Source organism: Maniola hyperantus, chromosome 15 (assembly GCF_902806685.2).
Source record: "Maniola hyperantus chromosome 15, iAphHyp1.2, whole genome shotgun sequence".
Classification (NCBI taxonomy): domain Eukaryota; kingdom Metazoa; phylum Arthropoda; class Insecta; order Lepidoptera; family Nymphalidae; genus Maniola; species Maniola hyperantus.
The window spans coordinates 1875340-1901988 of NC_048550.1; the positions used below are offsets into that span (position 1 = coordinate 1875340).

At 38.5% G+C, this 26649-nt stretch overlaps 2 protein-coding genes across 3 annotated transcripts in view; both read left to right on the forward strand.

Annotated features, from left to right (window-relative positions):
• The first annotated feature begins 7483 nt into the window (after positions 1–7483).
• LOC117989266 (uncharacterized) lies at positions 7484–15732 on the forward strand. Of its 2 annotated transcripts, none has more exons than XM_034976613.2 (5): positions 7484–7828; positions 11050–11759; positions 13840–13959; positions 14427–14843; positions 15488–15732. In XM_034976613.2, the coding sequence occupies exons 1-5, from the start codon at positions 7808–7810 to the stop codon at positions 15696–15698; spliced, it is 1479 nt and encodes a 492-aa protein (XP_034832504.1). In that variant the 5' UTR covers positions 7484–7807; the 3' UTR covers positions 15699–15732. The 2 variants fall into 2 exon arrangements, with proteins under 2 accessions (XP_034832504.1, XP_034832505.1); XM_034976614.2 differs by having other exon boundaries at positions 13846–13959.
• Positions 15733–18070: 2338 nt separating this feature from the next.
• Positions 18071–26649, forward strand: part of Myo61F (Myosin 61F) — a 52498-nt gene continuing 43919 nt past the window's right edge. The window contains exons 1-2 of the mRNA XM_069503211.1: positions 18071–18194; positions 18905–19183. Coding sequence (XP_069359312.1) covers positions 18930–19183 — 254 coding nt within the window. The 5' untranslated portion in view covers positions 18071–18194; positions 18905–18929. The remainder of the gene's footprint in view (positions 18195–18904; positions 19184–26649) is intronic.

Here is a 26649-nt window from a genome sequence, read left to right on the forward strand (position 1 = left end):
TACGTTCTACTACATAAGGTGCGTTATTTTTACCACAATAATAATATGATGATGATGTTTTACGCTGTTGATTTATACATGTTGCAGTTGGTGCGAACAACGAAAACTTTTCTCATGAAACTTCTTCGTGGAGCTTTCCTCGTGCTTGTGCGTGGAGATAAGATAGATAGATAAGCATTTATTATAAAACAGCTTTAAACCTAACAGATTAATCCTTTAAATCGAGAGCAAGTTCAGTATTACAAGCAAAAGCCTTAAATAATTTTAAGAGTTCCATACCTACCTGTTTTCGTTTAATAGGATATTATGAATGCGAAAGTGTATCTTTCTGTCTGTTTGTTAGCTTTTCAAGGCTTTTCCGCTAAGCCGAGTTTGACGAAATTCAGTGCAGACTGCAGAGACAGACATCACTCCCATATTATAAATGAGAAAGTGTTTGTTTCTTGGTTTGTCCTTCAATCACGTCGCAAAGGAGCAACGGATCGACTTGATTTTTTGCATGGGTATAGTTTAAGACCTGTAGAGTGACTTAGGCTACTTTTTATCCCGGAAAATCAAAGAGTTCCCACGGGATTTTTAAAACCTAAATCCACGCATACGAAGTCGCCGGCATCAGCTAGTAGGCTTTATATCTCTAAAAATCAAAGAGTTCCCACAGAACTTTAAAAACTTTAAAACCACAAGGACAAAGTCGCAGATGGCAGGCAACATGTAGCTTATAATAATAGCGCAATCATAACAACGCACCTGATTTTCGTGAACGCGTATTAAATCAAGAAAAGCGCTCAATGGAGTAGAATTACGCGTCGTGAATTATAGAGGAGCATTGTCTTTCACACTTGAATCGTAATTGTACTGAATTAGTGATGAAGGACACGGATTGACCACCACCCGTGAAGCCACGGCGACTAAATCAGTTCTCAATATTATTTTCATAATGTTTACTTGTGCCCTGTCATCTAAATATATAAAAGGAAAAGGTGACTGACTGACTGACTGAATGACTGACTGATCTATCAACGCACAGCTCAAACTACTGGACGGATCGGGCTGAAATTTGGCATGCAGATAGTTATTACGACGTAGACATCCGCTAAGAAAGGATTTTTGAAAATTCAACCCCTAAGGGGGTGAAATAGGGGTTTGAAGTTTGTGTAGTCCACGCGAACAAAGTCGCGAGCATAAGCTAGTTCATAATAATATCTAAGTAGGTACTTATTATTATACTAGCTTATGCTCGCGACTTCGTTCGTGTGGACTACACAAATTTCAAACCCCTATTTCACCCCTTCAGGGGATGAATTTTCAAAAATCCTTTCTTAGCGGATGCCTACGTCATAATATAGCTATCCGCATGCCAAATTTCAGCCCGATCCGTCCAGTAGTTTGTGCTGTGCGTTGATAGATCAGTCAGTCAGTCAGTCACCTTTTCCTTTTATATACCTATTTAGATTTAGATTAAAGTAATTCGTAGCTTGTACCGGTGAAAAGCGGTGGGTGATGATAAGCATCATTACTCATAATCCTTATCATACTATTATTTAAAAAAATGTGAAAGTGTAGATGTTTGTTACTCAATCACGCAAAAACGGCTGAACGGATTTGGATGAAATATGGAATGGAGCTAGATTATACCCTGGATTAACACATAAGCTAATTTTTATCCCGGAAAATCAAAGAGTTCCCGGGGGATTTTGAAAAATGTAAATCCACGCGGATGAAGTCGCGGGCATCAGCTAGTTATGTTATAAATGCGAAAGAGTGTTGGTTTGTCCTTCAACCACATCGCAACAGAGCAACGAATCGACGTGATTTTTTGCATGGGTGCAGACCTGAATAGTGTGACATAAGCTACGGTTTATCCCGGAAAATTAAAGAGTTTCCTCGGGATTTAAAAAACCTAAATTATATGCATGAGTTCTGGCCATCATCTAGTAGTTCATAAAACTTTGGCCTCCTATTCGTGGGTGTCGGGGATTCGATCCCGGGCACCACTGGCGCCGATTCTGTTGTCTTTCTCTAAACTTAATTTAGATTATCTACATCCTCGTCTTTTTGTTATGGCTACAAAAGGACGGAACATGAATTTTACATTTAAATACTAAATTTTTGTGCACGCTACAAATTTAAACAATACCTACGTTCGCAACAAAGTCACAAGGTTTGACGGCTCTAAATTAAATTTAAAATTGTCAAACTGTGCCTATCCTTTTCATATTATATTAGTAAGAAGAGGGTGCTCTAAAATTTAGTTGTGCTCAGAATCAGTACCTATGTCGCTCTATATGACGTATTTATATCCGGTCCGTTGCATTCATTCGTTGTTGTGGTGCTATTGAAGGACAAATCAACAAATCACTTTTCACAAAACAACAAACTTTTGGTTTCAAATATGTATTCTGTACTATGGGTGCGATAATAGAGTTGGTCAGCTATGGCGTCAGTTGGACAAAATAATTACAGGGGGCAAAGGACGCCACGCCATATTTTAGATAGCATAAGCATAGACATACTACCCCTTAGTAATTATTTTTCAAGTTGCAATTTGATGACATAATTTATAGGGTTCCATACCCGAAGATTGGCAACGGGACGGGTTACCGAAGGTAGCTTTTGTACTGGTTAAGCGCAATACACATTGAGCCCGCCAGGCCGCCGACATTTGTCGGCGGTCTAGTTGGCGGCTTCACTTATTACAAGTCGGAAAATTTGGTCGGCGGCATGCGGCTTGAGATGAGAAATTTATTTGGCAGTCAGTGATTGCCGCGTGTCGATGCCGGGCAACTAAACGCAGGCGTACCAAAGCCGCCAACATGTCGGCGGGTTACACGCGCGGGCGCATGTTGCCGACTTGATTCTTTTCATACAGGCCGCCGGGTTGTGTCGCCGGGCTTTGTCGGCGGCCCGGCGGGCTCAATGTGTATTGCGCTTTACGGAACAAAAACGTCTATGAGTCGTTTCCCGTCTAATCGATATTTTAATCGGAATAGTGACGGGCGACATCAATTTGTTGGACGAATGGAATCGGCTTTATTGCCTTGGTTTTGTCAGGCGCCGTCATTATTATCACGATTAACCCATCGCTGGCCCACAACTGAGTCTCCTCTCAGAATGAAAAGAAAGAAAGAAAGAAGAAAGAAAAGAAGTTTATTTACACATCACATCTTATGACTAAGATCTGATTATTTCGACGCTTCTTCCACTGAGCATTAAGCTGGCCGGAACAAACCGTCTTGTGTGGCACAACCCGAAAAAGGGTCCCAGCTCAGCATTATGCTGTATGCCTTGTTGAAAAGGGTTTAGGGTTTCTCCCACGCTGGCTAAGTGCGGATTGACAGGCTTCACACACCTTTGAGAACATTATGCAGAACTCTTCATGAAGAAAAGTTTATTTACTTTGTTCTTAAAGAAAGAAAAATCTCAATTGTTCTATGGAACTAATCAGGATAAAATTATCTCATTCTGTCCGAAGACGTCAAGTTCTATCCTTAGGACCCCAAAATGGCTATTAATTTTTCGAAGTGCCCTGCCCATTGCCACTTCAGCTTCGCCATAATATTTCGCCACAATATTAGGTACACCTATACTAGCTGATGCTCGCGACTTCTTTCGCGTGGACTACACAAAATTTCAAACCCCTATTTCACCCCTTTAGGGCTTCAATTTTCAAAAATCCTTTCTTAGCAGATGCCTACGTCATAATAGCTATCCGCATGCCAAATTTCAGCCCGATCCGCCCAGTAGTTTGAGCTGTGCGTTGATAGATCAGTCAGTCAGTCAGTCACCTTTTCCTTTTATAATATATTTAGATTAGATTTAGATAATTTAGATTAGATACTAAGTACCTAGTTATGAGTTTGAGTCAACGACCAACAATTTATCTACGACCATTGACCGTTCAGCTAGGAGGTTCAACCATCCGTCATCCGTCCGTCCTAACTGCGAATTACGGACTCGTTATACTAATGCCACGCTTTATTATAGCGATGCGGAGGACATTATAGTTTACAGTTTCCTAATTCAATTATAAATAGATTTTTTTTTTAATTTGTACCAAAAACATTTACAACAAAGAGAAAATCAGTAAAAGTGGACAGGGATTAGATACATTACGGGCAAGTATGTTCACAAACATGCCCATATCACTATTTATTTTTATTAATTTAAAAGCTGTGATAGCCTAGTGGTTAGGACGTCCGCCTTCTAATCGGAGGTCGGGGGTTCGATCGCAGGCACGCACCTCTAACTTTCGGAGTTATGTGCGTATTAAGTAATTAAATATCACTTGCTTTAACGGTGAAGGAAAACATCGTGAGGAAACCTGCATGCCTGAGAGTTCGCCATAATGTTCTCAAAGGTGTGTGAAGTCTACCAATCCGCACATGGCCAGCGTGGTAGACTATGGCCAAACCCTTCTCACTCTGAGAGGAGACCAGTGCTCTGTAGTGAGCCGGCGGTAGGTTGATCATGATAATGAATAGGTAGGTATGTAATGTATGGAGAAGTGCGTAGGATGTATAACCTCAAACCTTTGATTCCCTATTTCCCCTTTGTTCTAATTGGCTCTAATTATGCAACGCATCGTGGGACATAAAGTCACATAGAGCGCAGGTGCGAACTGCGAGGTCCGTACAATGACGTGTTGGTTGCGGTTCGATGCTCGCCCGTTTTTTGGTTCACCTCAGCTCATCTGATTATTTTGTGCGTTTCCATTATTTCACGACACCAAAATCCATACTCCATACTAATATTATAAATGCGAAAGTGTGTCTGTCTGTCTGTCCGTCTGTCTGTCTGTCTGTCTGTCTGTCTGTCTGCTAGCCTTTCACGGCCCAACCGTTAGAACGATTTTGACGAAATTTACACAGCGGTACAGCGGTAGCTTACATCCCGGGGAAGGACATGTTCCCACGGGATTTTAAAAAACCTAAATCTACGCGGACGAAGTCGCGGGCATCATCTAGTTATATATAATATACTTCCATACTAATATTATAAATGCGAAAGTGTGTCTGTCTGTCTGCTAGCTTTTCTCGGTTCATCCCTTCAACCGATTTTGACGAAATCAGGTACAGAGATAGCTTACATCCCGGGGACATAGGCTACTTTTTATTTCGGAAAATAAAACCCACGTGGAGTTCCCACGGGATTTAAAAACCTTGATCCACGCGGGCATCACATAGCATGAATTAAGCTATTCATCATCATTGGTACACCCATAGACACCACAGCTGGTGGACTTCATAGAGGAGACCGTGCTCGCGTGGTGGCTAGTGATGGATTCAAATAATGATGATGATTTAAATAATTCAAATATTAAAACAAGTAATTTAAAAAGTTTTCGAAAACAACCCTGACTGCGGTTTGCAGTTGCACTGCATCTTTTTCAGCCCGCACATTAAAGCAAATAAATCCGCCATTTTGTCTTTTTAAGAATTGTATTTACCCAGTGACACTAAGATGAATCTCAAAACGTATCAATCATCAAAATCGGCTGAGACGTTGAGTAGTCGGTTCTGTAGTGCATCAGCTATGTTTGCTGAAGCGCGGACAGATGGCTTCGATCTGGCGGAAGAAAACAGCATCACTATTGTCCAGAGTCCGAGGAAGCAGCAACGGGATCCTGCGCATGATAGCGGACAAAATGGATAGTCCTCTGATGGGGAAACTCGTGCAGAGGACTAAATCCCTTTTAGTTATTAAGTACTATCATAGTGATTAAGTATTTTGTTACTAACTCCTTAGTGTTTAAGTATTAACATAGTTATTAAGTATTTATTGTTACTAACACATAATGGATCAATTGTTGTCCGATTTAATAAATAAATTGAAATTGAAATTGTAGGTAGTTACGAGCGGACGTAGGGACAGACATAGGGTACACAATAAATGTACCTATACGTACAGATCAAACATATAACCCTCTTTTTGGGCTTCGCCGCAGTTGAGTAAGAATTAAGGAGCACCCGAGCTAACCCGGTGCGGGCGAGCGCGGGTGACGTGCGGGTGCGCAGGGCGTCCCCCGCCTCATACCCCGATTGCCATCTCAACCTGTCGCGGACTATACATTATAATCCGAAGAGAACATAATAATACAGTGGAAACCAGCTCAAATATTACAATAGCGCTTCCTCTTCCTGATTTTTTGTTCTAGCTCAATGCAGCTTCTTTTGCTGTTATTTGCCAATTTACGTCTTAATTGAGTTAAGTATACCTACCTTCGTACGTTAGGAATATTTTAAGTAACCATTTTACTTACTTAATTTAACTTCAGCATTTTTTATTTTGAATGCGATAATTACGAATTTCAAAACACATCAGTTGACATTCATCATAAAGTGAAAAAAATATAAAAATCATTAGAAACAAATATAAAAATGTACATTACATTTTTTCAAGCATTTTTTAGATTTAAATAGAGAACTCTACTACTTACTAAAGAAACAGGAAAAACAAGCAATACACACACCATACAAATCTTCCAAGTAGAACACACTCAACGTACCCATAGTACGTTTCACTGCGACACCTTGGATCATCCTCAGATGTAAGTACTTAGGCAACACAATGCACATTTGCAAGGCAATTTTTTGTAATACATTAAGAAGAAACGTAAAAGCTTCTTCTTCTTCGCGTCTTAGTATTTCTTTTACAGTTTTGAAGACAGATACTAAATTCTGCATGTACTTATCTAAAAATCTACATTCATACTTATAATCCGTACAAAATGACTCATCACGCGCCATTTTACTCTCTCTATGGGTTACCTATCATGACAAAATTACGGTTCACCTTTAAAATAAGGACTCAAATCGTACTTTTGAGATGAAATTTGACACAAAAAGTTAAAATGGCGCGTGAGGAGTTAATTTTTACGTGTTATACAGTATAACTGTACAAACAACATTTTGTAAAAGAAAAACCAGAAGAACACACAATAACTCTATCGGTAAATCAATTTTGTGTTGGCCAACAATAAACAAAAAATTCCCATGAATTAACCTCTAATCTTTACGCGATCAGTTAACAAAAGAATCATGATATTATTCTACGCTTGCCCATGTAAGTACATACCATTAATTCTTACATAGGTGATTGGAATGATACTTGTATACTTAATTACTACATATCTATATACTTGATAGCATAGTGGCACCTATAGTGGTAAAGATGTCGGCTTCATATACGGGACGTCGAGGAATCCCGAGCATGCACCTCTAACTTTTCGGAGTTCATTGTGAGGAGGTTGTCATTGGGAGGCCTAAAACGCCCAAACTCCGCCCGGTCACCTTGTACGAAGCGAAGCGTAAAGGGCCTCAAAACCCATGTACCACCATGCCTCTACCATGTATTTCCCATCCAACCATGAGAAACCTTCAAAATGGCATACAGGCCTCGTGGATGAACAGACAAAAAACAATTGCACTATAATTTATTATAAGTGCCGGACGCAAGCACGGCTGCTCAGTTTGACATACGCAGCCGTAAAACGCGCACCAATTCAATTACTTTTTTTAAAATTTTATCTTTTTTCCATCTTCTTAGTTAATAGGCAAAGGCCAAACATCATACAGCCTAATCAGTTCGAAACTATTTTTTTATTGAATAAAATCGTGGTTAATTCCTTTTTAAATGGAAACTAAGTAGTAAAGTAGAGATAAAACAATGCATCGGAGTTGACTATACAGGTTTTATGGTATAGTTTATAGTAATTTTATAGTCTAAACGAGTTTTGCATAGGTCAGTGCCTCGCTAAGTGCAGTTTGTATCTATAGAGGATGCGCTAGGCTGTTGCATTTTGATCAAAATGGATCGGTTCATTATATTGGTAAGTATACACAGTACAAATAATATTTATAACTAGATGATGCCCGCGACTGCGTCCGCGTGGATTTATGTTTTATTAAAATCCTATGGGAACTCTTTAATTTTCCGGGATAAAGTAGCCTATGTCCTTCCCCGGGATGTAAGCTAACTCTATACCAAATTTCATCAAAATCGGTTAAACTGTTGGGCCGTGAAAAGCTAGCAGACAGACAGACACACTTTTAATATGGAAGTATGGATAAAATGTCTGTGACATACAGGTATACAAACGAATTAGCGGAAACAGTAAGGGTTTCCGTATTTTACTACAGAACCAATTTTTTTTCACTAGCTCACGCCCGTGACTTCGTACGCGTGGACTTAGGTTTTTTAATCCCTTGGAAACTCTTTGATTTCACGGGATAAAAGTCTATGTCACTCTCCAGGTCTTTGAAAAATCCCATCCAAAAAATCACGTCAATCCGTTGCTCCGTTGCGACGTGATTTTATCACCGCCTGTCAGCTTGTTAATTTTGTTTAGCTTTTACCCAACACGTTGCTTTTACCTGATAATAACGATTATTAATATACCTTCATGATTGACATATCCTTGAAGTTATATCACTACCTCATTATCGTGGTTTTCGTCCAAGGCTTGCTTCCGGACACTTGATAGGTACCTATTTACATATTTTAACTGCGAAGTAAAACATTAGCTATGGGAAAACGGAGAAACCCTATCATGATGATGATGCAGTCTAAGGTGAAAGCGGGCTAACATGGAAGGGGAATGGCAGTTAAACCTATGCCCCTTTTGGTTTCTACACGGCATCGCACCGGAACGCTAAATCGCTTGACGGCACGGCTTTGCCGGTAGGGTGGTAACTAACCACGGCTGAAGCCTCCCACCAGACCAGACCAGAAATTTAGAAATTATATAATCGATATCCAGGAATCGAATCCGTGGCCTCCCACTAATAAGACCACAGTTACCACTGCACCAGGAAGGTCGTCAAAATAGTCACCGGCATGGTCTGCCAACGCTGCGCTTTCTGGTGCAGGATCGCCATTCCAGCACCTTGAGACCCCAACCTGTACCGAATCTTTGAACTATGTGCCTCGCCCATTGTCACGTCACCTTCGGAAATCACAAGCCGTCAAACTGTGTTGGTTAATTTGGCTCTTCTACTTCTTCTTCTTGAAATGCTGTCTCCTATCGGAGGTTGGCAATCATTAGGGCTATTTGCACCTTGAACACTGCTGCTCGGAAAAGAGATCGGGTACTCTTCTGCCGGCTATTTTCCCCTGAATGAGAATGAGAATGAAGAATGACCTGAAGGAGGTCGTATTTGCTATTTCTCATTATTGCTATGTTTCTTCTACGGATCGCCTCATTTCTGATATACACCGAGCGAAAATCAAACTCTCGAGCTCTTACTTATAAGAGCTAGCGCGCACCACGGTGCGGTAACTTGCGGTGCGTTTTAAATTCCGAAAATTTGAATTTTAATCTGTCAAAATCCAGTGCGGAAATATTTCCGCAGTGCGCGCACTTTAATGTAGTTCTATAGTTCACAGATTTTGCGGAAAAAAACGTAGGTAGGTACTTACGGAAAGGAGATGGACAAAAATAAAAATTGTATGGAGGCATGCCCCAGAATGTACAGAGATGATAATAAATGTGCCATTTTATAAATGTAGAGATGATATAATCTGCCATTTATAATAGTAAAAATCTTCTATTTTAAGAAAAAAAAGTCGCATGTTGGTTTGCAGTCGTGACATTAAGTTCATGATAGGCATAGTTCAGCCTGGGGCAAATTTTATCCATCTCGTTTACCATGGTACGCGTTAGCTCTTAGATCATAGCGCTCACCACTGCGACAGGGAGGTTGTCCTGCACTTGTCCTGCGTTCGTCGGATTGGATTACATGATTTACATGACGTCATGTGTCCACAAGTTATGCCCACATCGTTAGGGTTGTGTGACCTCGCAACCGCCTACTCGATCCCATAGCCTTTCAATTGTCAATGCAACAATTATAAGTCGATTAGGATTATTACACACGATTACAATTGACTAACACCTACTGGCGTGATTCGTGTAAATACAGACTACAGTAGGTATTATATATATTAGATACCTAGAGTCAAGGTTAACTTTTTAGAATTTGGATCAATAAACAAATACGTAAATGTTATCGACAATAGTACTCTACTATACACCCAATTTCTATTCTCACCTTGTACTCAACGTAATCTTATGCAATGATTTTCTGTTTTTTACACGACAGCCCAAAAAAGGAGCGTACCTAATGTTTTCACTTTTCAGCGTTCAGGTAGATAAGTATGTGAGCTTTTTATCTGCATGTTTGAGAGTTATGCAGACTTCCATACTATCCATATCTATACTAATATCATAAATGCGAAAGTGTGTCTGTCTGTCTGTCTGCCTGTTTATTTGTCTGTCTGCTAGCTTTTCACAGCCCATCCGTTTACCCGATTTCAATGAAATTTGGTACAGAGATAGTTTGCATCCCGAGGACATAGGCTACTTTGACTAAAATCAAAGAGTTCCCACGGTATTTTAATACTTAAACCTAAATCTACACGGACGAATTCGCGGACATCATCTAGTTCATAATATTGTCAAAGCTGTATAAACTGCCAATTCGCACTTGGCCAGCGTGGTAGAGACTGGTCAGAGTTTATCATGACATGGGTTTATCATGAAGATGATAAAAATTAGGCATGAAATGCAAATATGCAATAGCTGCTTCCACGTTAGAACTATTGAACATTGCGCTCGGCGCCTCGGCCTCTGTAAACAATAGTATGACGTCACTTATAGTTTAGGGCACCAACCACACTCCAGCTGCAATCTAGAGACCTTGACCACTGCGCTATTGTGAGTTTTCGGCCGCTTTATATTAATTACCTGCATTATTCATACGATCACAGTTTTTTTGTGATTTGTGAAACCAGGGACACTATGATATAACAATGAACAAATTTTATCATAAAGGTGCCTCATTATGGCGCGATTACATTAATTGGTCGTTTACATACGGATACGTATGGAATTGGGTATTTGACTAGATCAAAAATAAATTATTACTCAGTATTTATTAAATAGAGTCAGGCATGCCCGAAAAACTGAGGTATCAATGAGGGTTTCCTCCTCCCCAAACGAATAAAAATATCTTGGAAAATTATGTTTTAATGGTACCAATTTTGTTACAGATTTGTGTACTAACATGTATAATCCACTGCGAAGGAGAAGGACAAACCGTTCTATCAGCCGTACTAACTCCAGACGAAAAACCTCTACTGCGTCAAGAAAGAAGCTACTACGATCGATATGGCTATGATCCACCATATGGGAGACTAGATGATAGACCGTCAAGGTGCGGTCGATGTGATGATGATGAAGATGATGATGACGATGATTACGATAGAGGACGAGGTAGAGATGATGATAGACGCTCAAACAGACCAACATCCGGCAGCAGAAATGACAGGAATGATAGAACCGACAGAAATAAGTACGATGATGACGATAATAGAAGATACGATGATAGGAATGATAGAAACAACAGAAATGGAACCGATGACAATGATGATAAGAAACATGATGATGACAAAGACAGCGATAGACCGCACCGTAGGAGAAACAAGAACAGACATCGATATGATGACCGAAATAGATACAGACCTGATTATTACGATCAGTTTCTAAGAGATCCATACAGAGATAGATACGATGATCCTTACAGAAGACCTGCTTATGATAGGTATTACCCTGACAGATATGATGATTATGGAAGAGATGGGTATTACTCATATTCGGGTTATAGACGGCCGTTGTATGAGGATCGCTATGACAGAGGTAGTGGATATTCAGACGGTTATGGAGGATATGGACCAGGAGTTGGACGTGCGCCTCATGACAGGTGAGATAGGTACTTTTAAAGGCACCAACCTAAATTTTAAGATTAGTTTTATGGCTAGTACGACGCCATTCATCTTATCACACCATACTAAAATTAGCTAAATGGCTAAAAATTTAACTAATGCTCCATCAGTAATACTTAATTAATATATTTAAAAAAGTCCTGACTATTTGACTGACTCGTCAATGCTTCAGCCAAACCCTTGGACCTAGAAAACCAAAATTAGGTATGCACAGAGGTTCCCTTTATAATGTAGACAACTGATAAGGAATAAGACCCGATTTTTTAATTTGCCCGAAATTTCACGGTAGGGGGAATAAAGAGGATCTATATTTTCCGGTATGCCAGTGAGTTCTCCATAATGTTCTCACATGTGTGTGAAGTCTGCCAAACCGCACTTGGTCAGCCTGGTAGACTATAGCCAAAACTCTTCTCATTTGAGAGGAGATCCGTGCTCTATACTGAGCCGGTCATGAGTTAATCATGACAATGAAGATGATGGTACTTTCCTAAGATCTTGTTTCGTGCGTTGAATGAAAGCAATATGATTTCCAAAGCGCCAAAGCCTTTCGGGGTGATTCATATGATTTTACTTTATTAACAGTTAAATCATAGGTATGAGGATATAAAAAACTGGCAATTTTCAACCGTTACGTTTCAATCAGGTCACTGAACAACATCCACCGTATTCATTACTGTCGTGTCAAACACATCAATGCGATTTTCATCGCTTTCCCTCAAATCGTTCACTCGCATGATTCAGCGATAGATTTTGGTTAATCTAACGTAACGGTGTCACATCCTGTGGAGTGTGGAGGCTTATTTTGCTAAGTTTTAGACCTGTTGAAATACAATTAAATATAATTTAAATACAAAAGAAAACTATATAATATATATACATGTAGAAAAAACTTATCAGTAAAGATTTTATATTTACAAAAAATATACGCCGTCCAAATGCTCATTTATGGGCATTGTGCCCAATACACCGGCGCTATTACCTCGCTGAATAGCAAGGCTTAACCGTTGAGCGAGATAAGCACCAGCTCTTGGGTCACCAGACTCAAATAAATATCGTCCTCATAATTTTCAACATTCCAAAACTGTCTGATACTATTATCAAGTTGCTAACCTTCAGAATGTCTAATAATTTCTATTTCGGATTTAATTTTTAGAAAAATCGTACCAAGTGTAAACCTCAATTGACATGGACATCGGTAGAGTCTCCAATTACAATATTCTTTTAAAGTTTAACGGCCGCACTCAGAGTAGCTTAATCGTTACTTAAGGCATGAATTAGTATGGATAAGGAATGCCTTAAGTAACGATTAAGCGACCCTGAGTGCGGCTGTCACTATAAAAAACTAATTTTAGAGCCTCAATAGCTCAACGGTTAAAGGAGCGGACTGAAATCCGAAAGATTGCGGGTTCAAACCCCCACTCGTTGCATTATTGTCGTATCTACTCCTAGCACGCTTAGTTGGAGGGGAAAGGGATTAATATTGAGAAACATGGCTAGTATTGTTTAAAAAAAATATTGACAACGATTACATTAATTTGTATGTAATGTACCTACCTACTTCAAAGTCTCAACCTCAACGGATAGAAACAAATTATGCCTAACAATGTCCGACTCTAATTCTACCAATTATACAATTTGCTATGAGATTCTTGACACGTTGTGTTACATACTAATTACTAAGTATTGTTTACATTAGCGATTAAGAAATAGGAATACATTATACACAATCACATAATAATATTATCATTATCAAATAGGTTTAAAATGATGCTCGTTTTGTATTCTTTATATACCTATCTTCTGTCTTCATTTTGATTCATATTTTTTTTATTTGTACCAAAAACATAAAGTAAAGATTGTAAAGAGAAAAAGAGAGCAAAAGTGGACAGGGAAGCACCTATCTATGAGAGAGAGATCTCTACCAGTGACCCTTGCAAGTGCGAGAGGTTCTATTGCTTTAGCAAAATTCGACATAGATATAGTCCGCGACAGGTCGAGATGGCAAAAATAAGGAAATTACTTAGTTTGGTTTTGAAAAAATAATCTGATGAATTTCAGTTTCAGACCATGGGACGAGACGTACCGTGGTCAAGCAGGTTGGGACTCGGGTGGTCGTGGATACTATTTTGCATCAGGTCGACCAGACGCCACTGCTTGGGGACAGCAGCAATATGCTAGGTAACGACAGATTTTTTTCAATCTGGAGTACAGGACAGCCTTCTGTTAAGCTTGCACTAAGATTGAGTATAGAGACACGAGTCCAAAAGATCCCTCCAGACTCCATTTGATAGCTTAGCAATTACCATAAGGAAAAACTTAATTGGAACGACATCCCGCAAATTGCTATTGCGCTGGAACCATGTCTCATAGACATCGAAATGACGTAATTTTGACGTTAGCCGAAATAAAAATATACCATCAGCTCGAAACTTCAGTCTAGTGCTGACGTCACTAAAATGGCGGCCACGCGCATATTAGCAATAGCAATTTGCGGGACTTATACTAAGGTGTCATAGTCCAGCGAGGAAAGGCAGCCGGTATTCTTGGCACCATTCCACGCGAGCATGATTTGGACAGTAATAGGATAAGGCTAGCTTTAAGTTCTATTGTAACATTTTCAAAAAAAAACATTTTTCATTTTCCAGGCCTGCAACATCTGGTGGTGGATGGCAGAATACCGGTTACTCAGCCGGGTATGGTGGAGGATACAGGGATCCGGGATACCGAGGATCCGCGTACGCTGGTCCTACTGGAGGATACGCTGGAGCTGCTAGTGGCTACGCTGGTTCCGCTGGAGGATACTCTGGTTCAGCTGGAGGATACACTGGTTCTGCTGGAGGATACACTGGTTCTTCTGGAGGATACACTGGTTCTGCTGGAGGATACACTGGTTCTTCTGGAGGATACAGTGGTGCTTCTGGAGGATACAGTGGTGCGTCTGGAGGATACACTGGTGGAGCTGGAGGATACGCTGGGGGATACCAGGATCTAAACTCCGCAGGATACGGCCAGTCCAGTGGCTGGCGTAATGTTGGGGAGAGAAGACCTTACAGAGATCAAAGGTACCCACTGACTAAGTTTTTATTTTGTTCGGATACAAGTTAGGCCTTGACTGCAATCTCACCTACCAGGTGGTGGTAAGTGGTGATGCAGTCTGAGATAGAAGCGGGCTAACCTGGAAGGGGATATGACAGTTTTAATTAAACCTCATATATCATATCCCTTATATATACCTATCACGGCACGGTACCGGAACGCTTAATCGCTTGGCGGCACGGCTTTACCAGTAGGGTGGTAACTAGCCACGGCCGAAGCCTCCCACCACACCAGGCCAGAGAAAATTTTGAATTTATATAATTCCAAATTTCTCCTGCCGGAAATCGAACCTGGGACCACTCTCTCACACTCTCTATGGGAACCTCTAGATCTTTGGGCCATAAGTGGTTGCTGCCAATAACGTCGAATCTTCCTTCTCCGACGATAGTACCAATACAACACGACAGCGTCCATCCTTGTAGAATAGCGGCGGTATACTGCGAGTTTTCTGTTCACACATCGCATCCAGTAATGACGGATCCGTTGAACGTTATACGGTGCCATATTGTGTGAACAGAGCATAAATTTATGACGTATCCGTTAAAAACGTACCTACCAGTAAATCGGACTCCCATGTGTGAACGGGCCGTAATTTTACATTATTTTCCAGCGGAGTGGCCCACTTGGACACAAAAGTTTCGCAAGAACAGGACACCCGTTACGGCCAGAACCGCCCGAGCTACCAGTCTAATACCTACCCACCGCAATCAGGAGCGTACGGACAAACCAGCTCCTCTCCGTCAACTCCCGGCACCAGCTATCTGTTCCAGAGAGAGGATGAGGTGGCCACACAGCCTGAAACTACTGTGGCACCGTCTTAGGAAAATCTACACAAATTTTTGCTCATGAGATATTAACGCCTATGAAGCTATGGGCATCGATGTACTAGTATGTAGACATTCCTATTCCATAGAGCGCATCCACGAAAATGGACCTGTAAAATGTACAGTACTTTGTCAATTTTTGTTTGTCCAATCATTTTTTTTTTTCAAGATATAAATAGGTGATATAGGTAGGTACGTCCGACGATATAGATTTTTTATTAATCAAAACAAAATAAGTAGGTAATTAGTATAGTAGAAACTCGATTATCCGGCCCTCGGTTATACGGATTCGCGATTATCCGGACTACCAACCGAAAATTGTTCGGCCAAGTGCGAGTCAGACTCGCGCACCGAGGGTTCCATACTCAAGTATTTTTCCGCCATTTTGTACAATAAATCAAAAACTATTATGTATAAAAATCTGTTTTAGAATGTACAGCCAAAGCCCGTTCATATGATATCCCACTTGGTATAGTTATCTTACTTTGAAAATTGAAAATACTATTATAGTGAACAACATAATATGCACAAAACCCGCTTTTCTTCATACATTCGATTATCCAGATTTTCGATTATCCGAATCCCTAACGACAACAACTAGTCCGGTTAATCGAGTTTTCACTGTACTTAGATACGTAGTGTACGTAACAAATCAGTCTAATAGGGTCTTGGACTGTAGTAATAAAATAATGTGATTTTTGTACAGTGGTAGCTTATGGGGCTAAAATTCATTATATACGAACCCTTGGTGCGAGCGCCTGACACGCACTTGGCCGGGGTTTTTTTGAAAATGATTCAATATGGCGGCTGTATGGCGCCATTTTCAATGTAATTTTTTTTACTTTTTATTTATTTTTTTGGCAAGTCAGTTGTGTTTTTACTTTTATTAATTACGACTTGTTTTGTAAATTAGATTGATTTTATATAAGTTTTGGAACCTAGGAGGGCCTATCTATACATATTCCATATAGTTACATGATCGATGGTTATTCTAGGACCACAGAATATATTCTTATGTATTTGACGTTGAAGACAGGCTAAACTCCGATGTTAATGTTCTACATAATATCTATTAACTTTCTACTTATGTATTCAAATACTTAGGAATTTTACAAGTTCTTTTATATGTAGCAATATTGCGTAAAGTCGATCTTCATATTGGGAAAGTTGGTGTTGAAACGATTCAAATTTAATTTTGTAACTAAATAAATGTTCTTTGAATAATATGAGTATTCATGTGATGTATGGATGTAAGTTTTAAATTTTAAGTGACTTTTGATTAATAAATTAATTTTTAAGTAGGTATGTACTTTTTTACACAATTTAATGCATCATGTCGTAGACATCCGCTAAGAAAGTATTTTTGAAAATTCAATCCCTAAGGGGGTAGAAATAGGGATTTGAAATTACTTAAGTCCACGCGGATGAAGTCGCGAGCATAAGTTACTGTAATCTAAATATATAAAGGAAAAGCTGACTGACTGACTGTCTATCAGTGACTGATTGACTGGCTGACTGATCTATCAACGCACAGCTCAAACTACTGGACGGATCGGGCTGAAATTTGGCATGCAGATAGCTAAACATCCGCTAAAAAAGGATTTTTAAAAATTCGACTCCCAAGGGGGTAAAATAGGGTTTCGAAATGTGTAGTCCACGCGGACCAAGTCGCGAATTCAGGTTTTCTTTAATAACTGCTTCACGTTATTTTCCATGAATGAAGACGTGCGGGAAACATGCCATCATCTCCCGGTTTACAAGATAATAGATTTGAGGCGATGGCGATGGGTCAGGTATAAGTATATTTTGCGAACAGAGGAAGTAGGTAGTGTTCCAATGGCATCCGAAGGAGACCTGCTCGACCAACCAAGTACCAACACCTGGAGAAGGCTCATTGAGGCAGACCTAAACGAGTGGGACTCTCGTGAAACCATGTCAAGGTACCTTCTACGACAGGTTGAGATGGCAGTCGGGGTTTGAGAGACGCCACATACACTCGCATGTCACCCACGCTCGCCCGCACTAGGTTAGGGCGGAAGCTGAACGGGTTCTCTCCCCGATTGCCATCTCGACCTATCGCGTACTATAGTAGCCAAAGACATTGGGAGGCAGCCCTAAGTTCCACGAGGAAATAAAAGGACTCCACCAAAATAAGTTAATATACAAATTACAAATCACAATTTTCAAGTGCATTTGATTTGTTAAATGAATCTAAAAAAAAAACTAATATAAAACTTAGTAGGTAGGTATCGACCTTGATGATAAAACATATTTCTGATATAAGCAAGCAACGGTATAGGCCACGATTGTACCCGAATCCACTTGGCACTTGATGATTTGTAATCAATCGATTCACAGATATCGATCAACAACGTGAGGCATAAAACATATCAAGCAATTAACGATATCATAAAGATTATTTGTTTCTACATCGATTAAAGTCCGACATTTTGCCTTCATATCCTTGTGGGTTTCACGTCTTCAGGACATAGCGTGAGGATTTCTAAGGAACTTTATTGAGATCCTTTTGAAATTGTTTAAGACTTTTGTGGATTTTTTGTGTTAATCTTATCTGTATCTTCTCTTGTTTTTATTTGTCGCTTCATAACAAATCCAATCCCAACATTTATATCACTCATAACTGTATGTAGATTAATATAATATTTAAAGTTTGGTTAAAAACAGAGAAAATACGGCTAACAAAGTGTTTAGTAGTGTATAGGTGCTGATTCTGTAGTCTTTCTCTAAACTAAATTTAGAGTATATGCATCTTTTTTTTAATATTGCAAAAAAGGGACGGAACATGAATTTTACATTTAAAGACTCCAAATTTTAGTGCACGCTACAAATTTAAACAGTAGGCTCGCGTCTGGCAGCTAGTCTCACGAGGTTTGACAGCTCTAAATTAAATTTAAAACTGTCAAACTGTATTTATCCTTTTCATATTACACTAGCTGCCCTGGCGAACTTCGTTCCGCCTAACAGTCGATTCAAATTTTTTAAATTTTTCTCCATGTTCTTACATACCACCGCCATCACCATCCTCGTACTTCAAGGAATAAATATTATAAAAAAAGAATTAGCGAAATCGGTTCAGCGGTTCTCGAGATTCGCGACGAGCAATTAGTGATTCATTTTTATATTATAGAGATAGAGATTAGTAAGAAGAGGATGCGAATACTCTAAAATTTAGTTGTGCTCAGAATCAGTACCTAGATTAAAACAAAAATGACTGAAGACTCAGTGCAAGTAGCAGAACCTCCTACAGTAAAGGCTCAAGTTAACCATGTGGAGCAAGCAGTCCATGCTCACGGGCATGGGGAAGTGGAAGTCCGAGTCAATGGAGAAGTTAATGGGCATGAGGAGTCGCCGGCTCAAGCGTTAGGAAATGGGGGCGCAGAAGTTCTAGTCAATGGACATGGGGAGACGCTGCACGTTCCTGGGAATAGAGGATCCTTGCTCCATCCGGCGACGAAGAAAGCGTGAGTATCACACTACTTCTTTACATAGTTTATAGTCGCTTCCCGCTGTCTGTGTGTATGTATGTACTATCTATATATATAAGATTCAAAGTCCTGACTGACTGGCTAAACCGCTGATCCTAGAGACATAAAATTTGGAGAGTGTGTTCTTTGTAAAGAGTAGGTATCCACTGAGAAAGGATTTTTTGAAAATCCACCCCTAAGTGGGTTAAATGGGGGATGGAAGTTTGTATGAAAGTCCGTCATTTTTGAAGTTACATCGATGAAAATTGGTATTTAAGCTCTCAGTTACAAATAAAAAATTACGTATTTCACGATTTTTGGAAATTCTACTACCAAGGGGGTTAAATAGGGGATGAAAGTTTGTATGAAAGTCCGTCGTTTTTCAAGTTATTTGCATGAAAATTGGTATTTGTGTTTTCGGCAACAAATGAAGAACCACCCGAGCGAAGCCGGGGCGGGTCAGCTAGTCTACGCATGAACGCGTAGATCTTTTAAACTACGCAACGGATTTTAGTGCGGTTTTCACCTAAGTATTGGTACAGTACGCGGCCGAAAGTAATGTACATCGACCTTTAGAAGAAGATAGCAGATTTGTAGAGCGCTGTCCCTGTCGTTGAGACCGACAAAACGTCATATAGGTATGAGTGTCAAGACAACGCTCTACAAATCCGAAATGTCATTCTAAAGGCCGATGTACATTACGCTCTATGATGTTTGAAAAAGATACCAAATCTTTCAATATTAATTAATTCTTTCAAATTAATTTCGCAATTAATTTAATTGGGTAAGTAGGTAGGTAGGTAGGTATATTATGTATGCGCTTACCTAATATGATAGATATTTTGTGCTTATCTACCTAATTTTATTATAATTTATCATATCTTCGATTAAAGATATCACAGATACCTAGTAGATATATAACATATTATGAACACGCATGCGGCAGCTGTTGGTGTTTGAGGCCACTTTTATGGACTGCTAAATAAGTGTTATGCCGGCGCTAGACGCTTGTGGAAAACAACATACAGCAAGCATGGGCAAAAACCACAGATGGCCTGCCAATTAGAACGCTCCAAAGCGTTGAGAGCTTAGCATACGCCACAGACCACCACCTATAGACGCCTAATAGCCGGACACCTCCGATCGACAAGCTTAGGCAGTTGCTTATAGCCCAGTCATATTAGGTAAAAAAAGGGGTCAACCTCGGAATGAAAGATAATAAGCTGCAAATTGGTATGAACCTTTGTTTTTTCATTCTAAATGTTGTCTCAAAAGTCACAATCGTTATCGTGTCCGCGTCTCAAGATATTCAAGGTCAAAGGTCACAAAAATCGGTTTTTCGCGAATATCTGGCTTCCTATCGGTTAAATGAGATTTGCATTTATTATAAAAGTTGTAGGCTATAAAATTCCCTACAACTTTTGTTTAAACTTTTTTTTCATACGACCAACCGTTTTGAAGGTAGAGCGCGAAGAGTGCACATCGTACAGTCATATACGGCCTAATGCAAGGTCAAGCGTGAGTTATGGTTATCAGTACGTTATAAAGTCAATTATTTACTTGGAAATTATAATTATTAAACAATGCCTATTATTTATGTATTAACTATTAATTATTTATATTTAATTAAAGTAAGTAACTTGATTATTTATATATAATTATTCATATTTAACTATTTAAGTATAAAATATATTAATTCTGGATTATATATTTTAGTTTTATTTTAAGTTAACACGACATTATATATCTTTTCTTTAAAACGCGTAAATTTCTCAATACTTATATACCTGGAAATACTTGTCCCTACCCTATGCCCTTTTCTATTCATTGCCGGGACAGATGTTCTATAGTATTCAAGGCCACTCTCTCCACTTTGTATGAGTCAAGATTATTCGTTAGTTTGAAATTGTACCGTTGCAACTACGGACGTACGGTTTTAAGAGCTATGGCTGATTTGTGTTTTATATGTGATAAGAAACTTTCAGAAGGTGTTTCTGTGAATGTCGTACGTGGTTTACAAACTTTAAAAACTGCAAGTATTGAAAGAAATGATGGACATATAGACTATTTAAATACTTTAAGTTCTGTAAATGTGCATTCCGAGTGTCGAAAAGTGTACACGAGTAAAAATGTTATTATTGCATCAAAACGACGCACAGATGAGAGTGAACCTTCAACGTCAAGTGCACCTCGTAAAAAACGAAATGAAGTCTTTGATTTTGGAAAGTTATGCTTATTTTGTGGCCAAGAAGCTGATGAAATAGCAGAAAAGAAAAAAAAAATTAAAGTATAGACGGACAATAAGTAATGTAAGTACTCTTGCATTCAAAGACAACGTAATTAAGAGAGCAGAAGAACGAAACGATTCCTTAGGAGAATTAGTAAAGGAACGTATATATTACGAGTATGATTTGATCGCTGCTGAAGCAAAGTATCATACTATTTGCTATACCAACTTTTTAACCCGAGTACCATCTGCAGATAAAAAGCCTCGCCAAGATGATCAAGTCACTCAAGCAATGAAGGAGATTTTTTATTATATAGAAAATAATGAAGATTCTCAATTTACTTTGAAAGAACTTAAAGATGTCCCTACGGAATACATACCTGACGATAAGACAATTATTACAAAATTACAACAAAAGTATTTAACTGATATAATAATCACAAAAAAAATTGGATCATTTACAATTATATCTTTCCGTGATACACAGCTTAACGTATTATCAAAAGCTTGGTACGAAAATAAAAAAAGTACTCCTGTAGAAGAACGTCTACGGATTGTAGAAGCTGCTGCGGCTATTATTAGGGAAGACATCAGATCATCTGTAGTTGAAACAAAAACGTATCCACCTCCGAATAAAATGCTAGATTGTATTAATGAAGAAATACCAAAAACATTATCACATTTTTTGGAAGAAATGATATTAAAAAATAGAAAAGGACAAGTAGATCATTTAAAAACGAAATGCACATCTATTAGCCACGCAATAATGGCTTCGATACGAGAACGTTCATTTTCATCACAGCTACTGTTGGGCCTTTCCGTATTTCTTCACAGAAGATATGGGTCTAAAAAATTGTTGGATGTTTTATCATCTTTAGGATTTGCTGCATCATATAGTAATACCATACAGTATGAAGTTTCAGCAGTTTACCATCCACAACCTCGTATTTTACCATCAGAGTCTGGTGCGTTGGTACAATATGTTGGAGACAATGCAGATATTAATGTCAGTACTCTTGACGGTAATAATACTCTTCACGTTATGGGAATGATAAAAATAATTACTCCGAAAGATGCTGTAATTAATGATGATCGCATAAAAAAATGTACAACTAAACCGAGTGCAAAGAGTTAGCAGCAATATCACATGTATTTCTTTTAGCATATGAAAAGCCAGTTGTACCTGGGTACAGCAAGATTCAAGTCCAAAATCTACATGATGATCAAGTACTGATTGAAAAAAAATTTAATGCAGTTGATTTGTTGTGGTTATACGGAAAATGGAAGAATCTTTCACCGTTGCCAGGGTGGAATGGCTTATCTTCAACAGCTTACGAAAAATAATCAAAATTTTTCAACTTCTCAGGTTATATTTCTACCTTTCATTGATCATCCTGCCAGTAATTTAGACACAATTTATACAACTTTACATAGTGCTATAAATATTGCCAAGTCACATCAACAAAAAACGTGCATAATTACATTTGATCAGCCCCTGTACTCAAAAGCACGTGAAATGGTTGCTGCGTCAGATGCAAACTCAGACTTGTCTAAAACAGTTGTCAAACTTGGAGGATTTCATATGCTCATGTCTTTTCTTGGATGCATAGGACATGTAATGGACGGTAGTGGTCTCAAGGAAGCTTTAAGTAAAATATATGCTACAAATTCGGTCGACAAAATGTTGAATGGTCACGCTTATGCAAGAAGTATCAGAGGCCATATATTATTACGACTTGCATTATCAATAAAGATTTTTGAAGAGATGAAAATTGAAAATTGTGTGTTAGATGAGTTAATTGAACAGATAACTAGTCGCGATGTTTCCTACGAAGATGTTGAAGGATGTACGAGCAGCTCCAACTCGTTAATTGATCAATTTCAGGATAAACTAAAAGAATTAAAAGCTCGAGGTCCCACGGCACAGTTATGGGTTGCATATTTTGAAATGGTATCAATAGCCCTAGATTTCATTCGCGCTGAAAGGCTGGGACTTTTTCAAGAACATTTGGATGCAGTGCGAAAAATGCTGCCCTATTTTCATGCTAGTGGTCATTTCCTATATGCGAAATCAGCTCATTTGTATCTTCAAGATATGTTAAACTTGAGGAGACAATGGATCAACAGGCTTTTGAGAACTTTAAAAAACGGATTCTTTACTGTAAACCGAACAGAAAAATTCAATTCTGGTACATGGACAGACAATGGTAATCGAGCAAAGTCTGATGAAATCTATGAAGACAGAAGGAGGAGTATCTCGAGGCCGAAGTACACAAGAAAGTGTTCTATGTAAGTGGGTATATGCTATGTATGCCACGAATACAATTTGTGAAGAAATTGAACGGTTTTGTAACATTTCTTTCGATTTCTGTGGACCAACATGTTGATGCTAGAGATTCACGAATAAAAAGGGATGATACTGATGTAAATGAACTGGTTGGTTGGTTTACGCTTCATAATCCCTTTCCAAATACGAATCAGTTGGTATCCTTAGCTTCAGGAATCGTTTGGAAATGACCAAATTAATTGTCACCGAGCCCATGAAATCGGATTGCAATCTATGGTAAAGATAACTGGTTTGAACTTCAACGAAATAAGTTAAACGCGTCGATAAGGTTTTACCGCTTTCAGCCATTAACAAATCTGTCAAAATTAATGATTGTAAAGTTTCTATAGATCCAATGTTACTTTTCCAGAGAATAACTGTAAGCAAAAATTTGAAAGTAATTTACAAGAATATCTTCAGTATGAACTAAGCCCGTATCCGACATCTTTATTTGATAGTAATGGCATGAGAAAAACCCGAAAGCAACATTATATGACAATATGATGCCTGTCGTTATCGATCTTGATGAAAATAATGTAACATACATCATCGATGGTGGATTTCTTCTGCATCGCGTCGTATGGAGCAAAGACGATACTTTCTCTATTATTTTAAATAAGTACATTAAATATTTACAAACACATTATGGCTCAGCAATTGTTGTTGTATTTGACGGATATTCGGACTATAGTAAAATATTAAAGCACTGGAACAACAAAGAAGAACTGCTGCACTTTCAAAATCATATGAAGTTTGTTTTGACGAAACAATGGTTGTGCCAATCAGTCAAGAAAAATTTTTATCAAATCGGTCTAATAAAAAAAAATTTATCGACATGCTTGTTGAAAAATTTAAAACTGTTAATATCACAACAAAACAAGCCAGAGATGATGCTGATGTTCTCATCATTGACACAGCTATTGCCTTATCAGAACATCAAAAGACTGCTGTCATCATAGGAGAAGATATCGATTTGCTCGTTATTTTAATTGGACGTACTCAGTCACATCATCAGGAAATTTTTTTGAAAAAAAGTTGGCAAAGGCAATGTCAAAACACAAATATATTCTACTAAAAGTTTTGGACCAATATCCTCGTACTAAAAAGCACATTTTATTTTTACACGCATTCAGTGGCTGTGACACGACTTCTGCGCTATTTAAAAAAGGAAAAAAAACTGTTACTAGAGCATTGGAAAAAATTCCTGATTTAGATAAACTGGTGGAAGTATTTCAACAAGAAAACTGCCCAAAACAAACATTATTAGAAAATGGAGTGCGCATCTTGTTGGCATTATATAATGCTCCAAAATCTGAGGACAACATTGATCATTTCCGCTACACGCAATTCATCAAATTTACAAAACTAAATAAACCTGTACAACTGTCAACACTTCCACCAACAAGTGTAGCAGCTCATCAACACATAAAACGTGTCTACTACCAGATTCAAACGTGGTTAGGGAAGGACTTAGAACCTCAAGCATGGGCTGGATGCTTGAAAATGAAATCCTGGAGCCATACGAACGTTATTACCTCCAGCACCAGCCGAAATACTAAAGTAATATTTTGCAATTGCAAAAATGGTTGTGGTTCCCGCTGTGGATGCAGAAAATCAGGGCTACAATGTTCTTTAGCTTGCGGCCAGTGCAACGGACAAGCTTGCCTCAACGCTTCACTGTATCCAAGTAATCCCGATGAAGAAAATACATATGATCCCGATATTCTGGAAGGTTTGGAGATGAACATGACAGATAATGAGGATGATGACAATGAATCGAACATTTTTGAGCGACAAGAAGAAGAAGACGACGAAGAAGAAGAAGATAATTAGCTTCCATTTCCAATTTCATTACAATTAAAATCAACAAAGATACTTTTGATATTTGAACTCACATTTTGATAAATGTATATTATGCCGTATTTAATAATAAATAAAAATATGTGTAAAATATATACTCTTACTATCATTTTAACTTAAAATAAAACTAAATATATAATCCAGAATAATAATATTTTATACTTAAATAGTTAAATATGAATAATTATATATAAATAATCAAGTTACTTACTTTAATTAAATATAAATAATTAATAGTTAATACATAAATAATAGGCATTGTTTAATAATTATAATTTCCAAGTAAATAATTGACTTTATAACGTACTGATAACCATAACTCACGCTTGACCTTGCATTAGGCCGTATATGACTGTACGATGTGCACTCTTCGCGCTCTACCTTCAAAACGGTTGGTCGTATGAAAAAAAAAGTTTAAACAAAAGTTGTAGGGAATTTTATAGCCTACAACTTTTATAATAAATGCAAATCTCATTTAACCGATAGGAAGCCAGATATTCGCGAAAAACCGATTTTTGTGACCTTTGACCTTGAATATCTTGAGACGCGGACACGATAACGATTGTGACTTTTGAGACAACATTTAGAATGACAAAACAAAGGTTCATACCAATTTGCAGCTTATTATCTTTCATTCCGAGGTGAAAGCCCTAATATGACTGGGCTATTAGCATAAAAGTCGGCCCACGCCCGTTCGGTGCCCTCATTCCGCACATTGTCTTGATTACGGGACTTTTGAGTCCACCAATCACAACAAAGCATTCTCCCCTGTCCCGCGCCGATATTTTACGATTTTGTTTTCATGCAAAACCTTGTATATAACTCTTGAGATAAAATTCTCTGTGGCTTACGCAAACACCCGTCCACACGCTTTGCTGTTTGCTGTTTGTTACTGCCGCCTGAATCCAGCGGCTCTTGTCGTTTGTCCACATGGAAGGCTATGGAAAATTACCGAAAGAAGTCACAGGAATCAGTTAGCTTTTATTTTATTATCGCTCACGTAAAGCCTAGGTTCGAGTAGGTGCAATCAATAGAGATTCGAGTGTTATT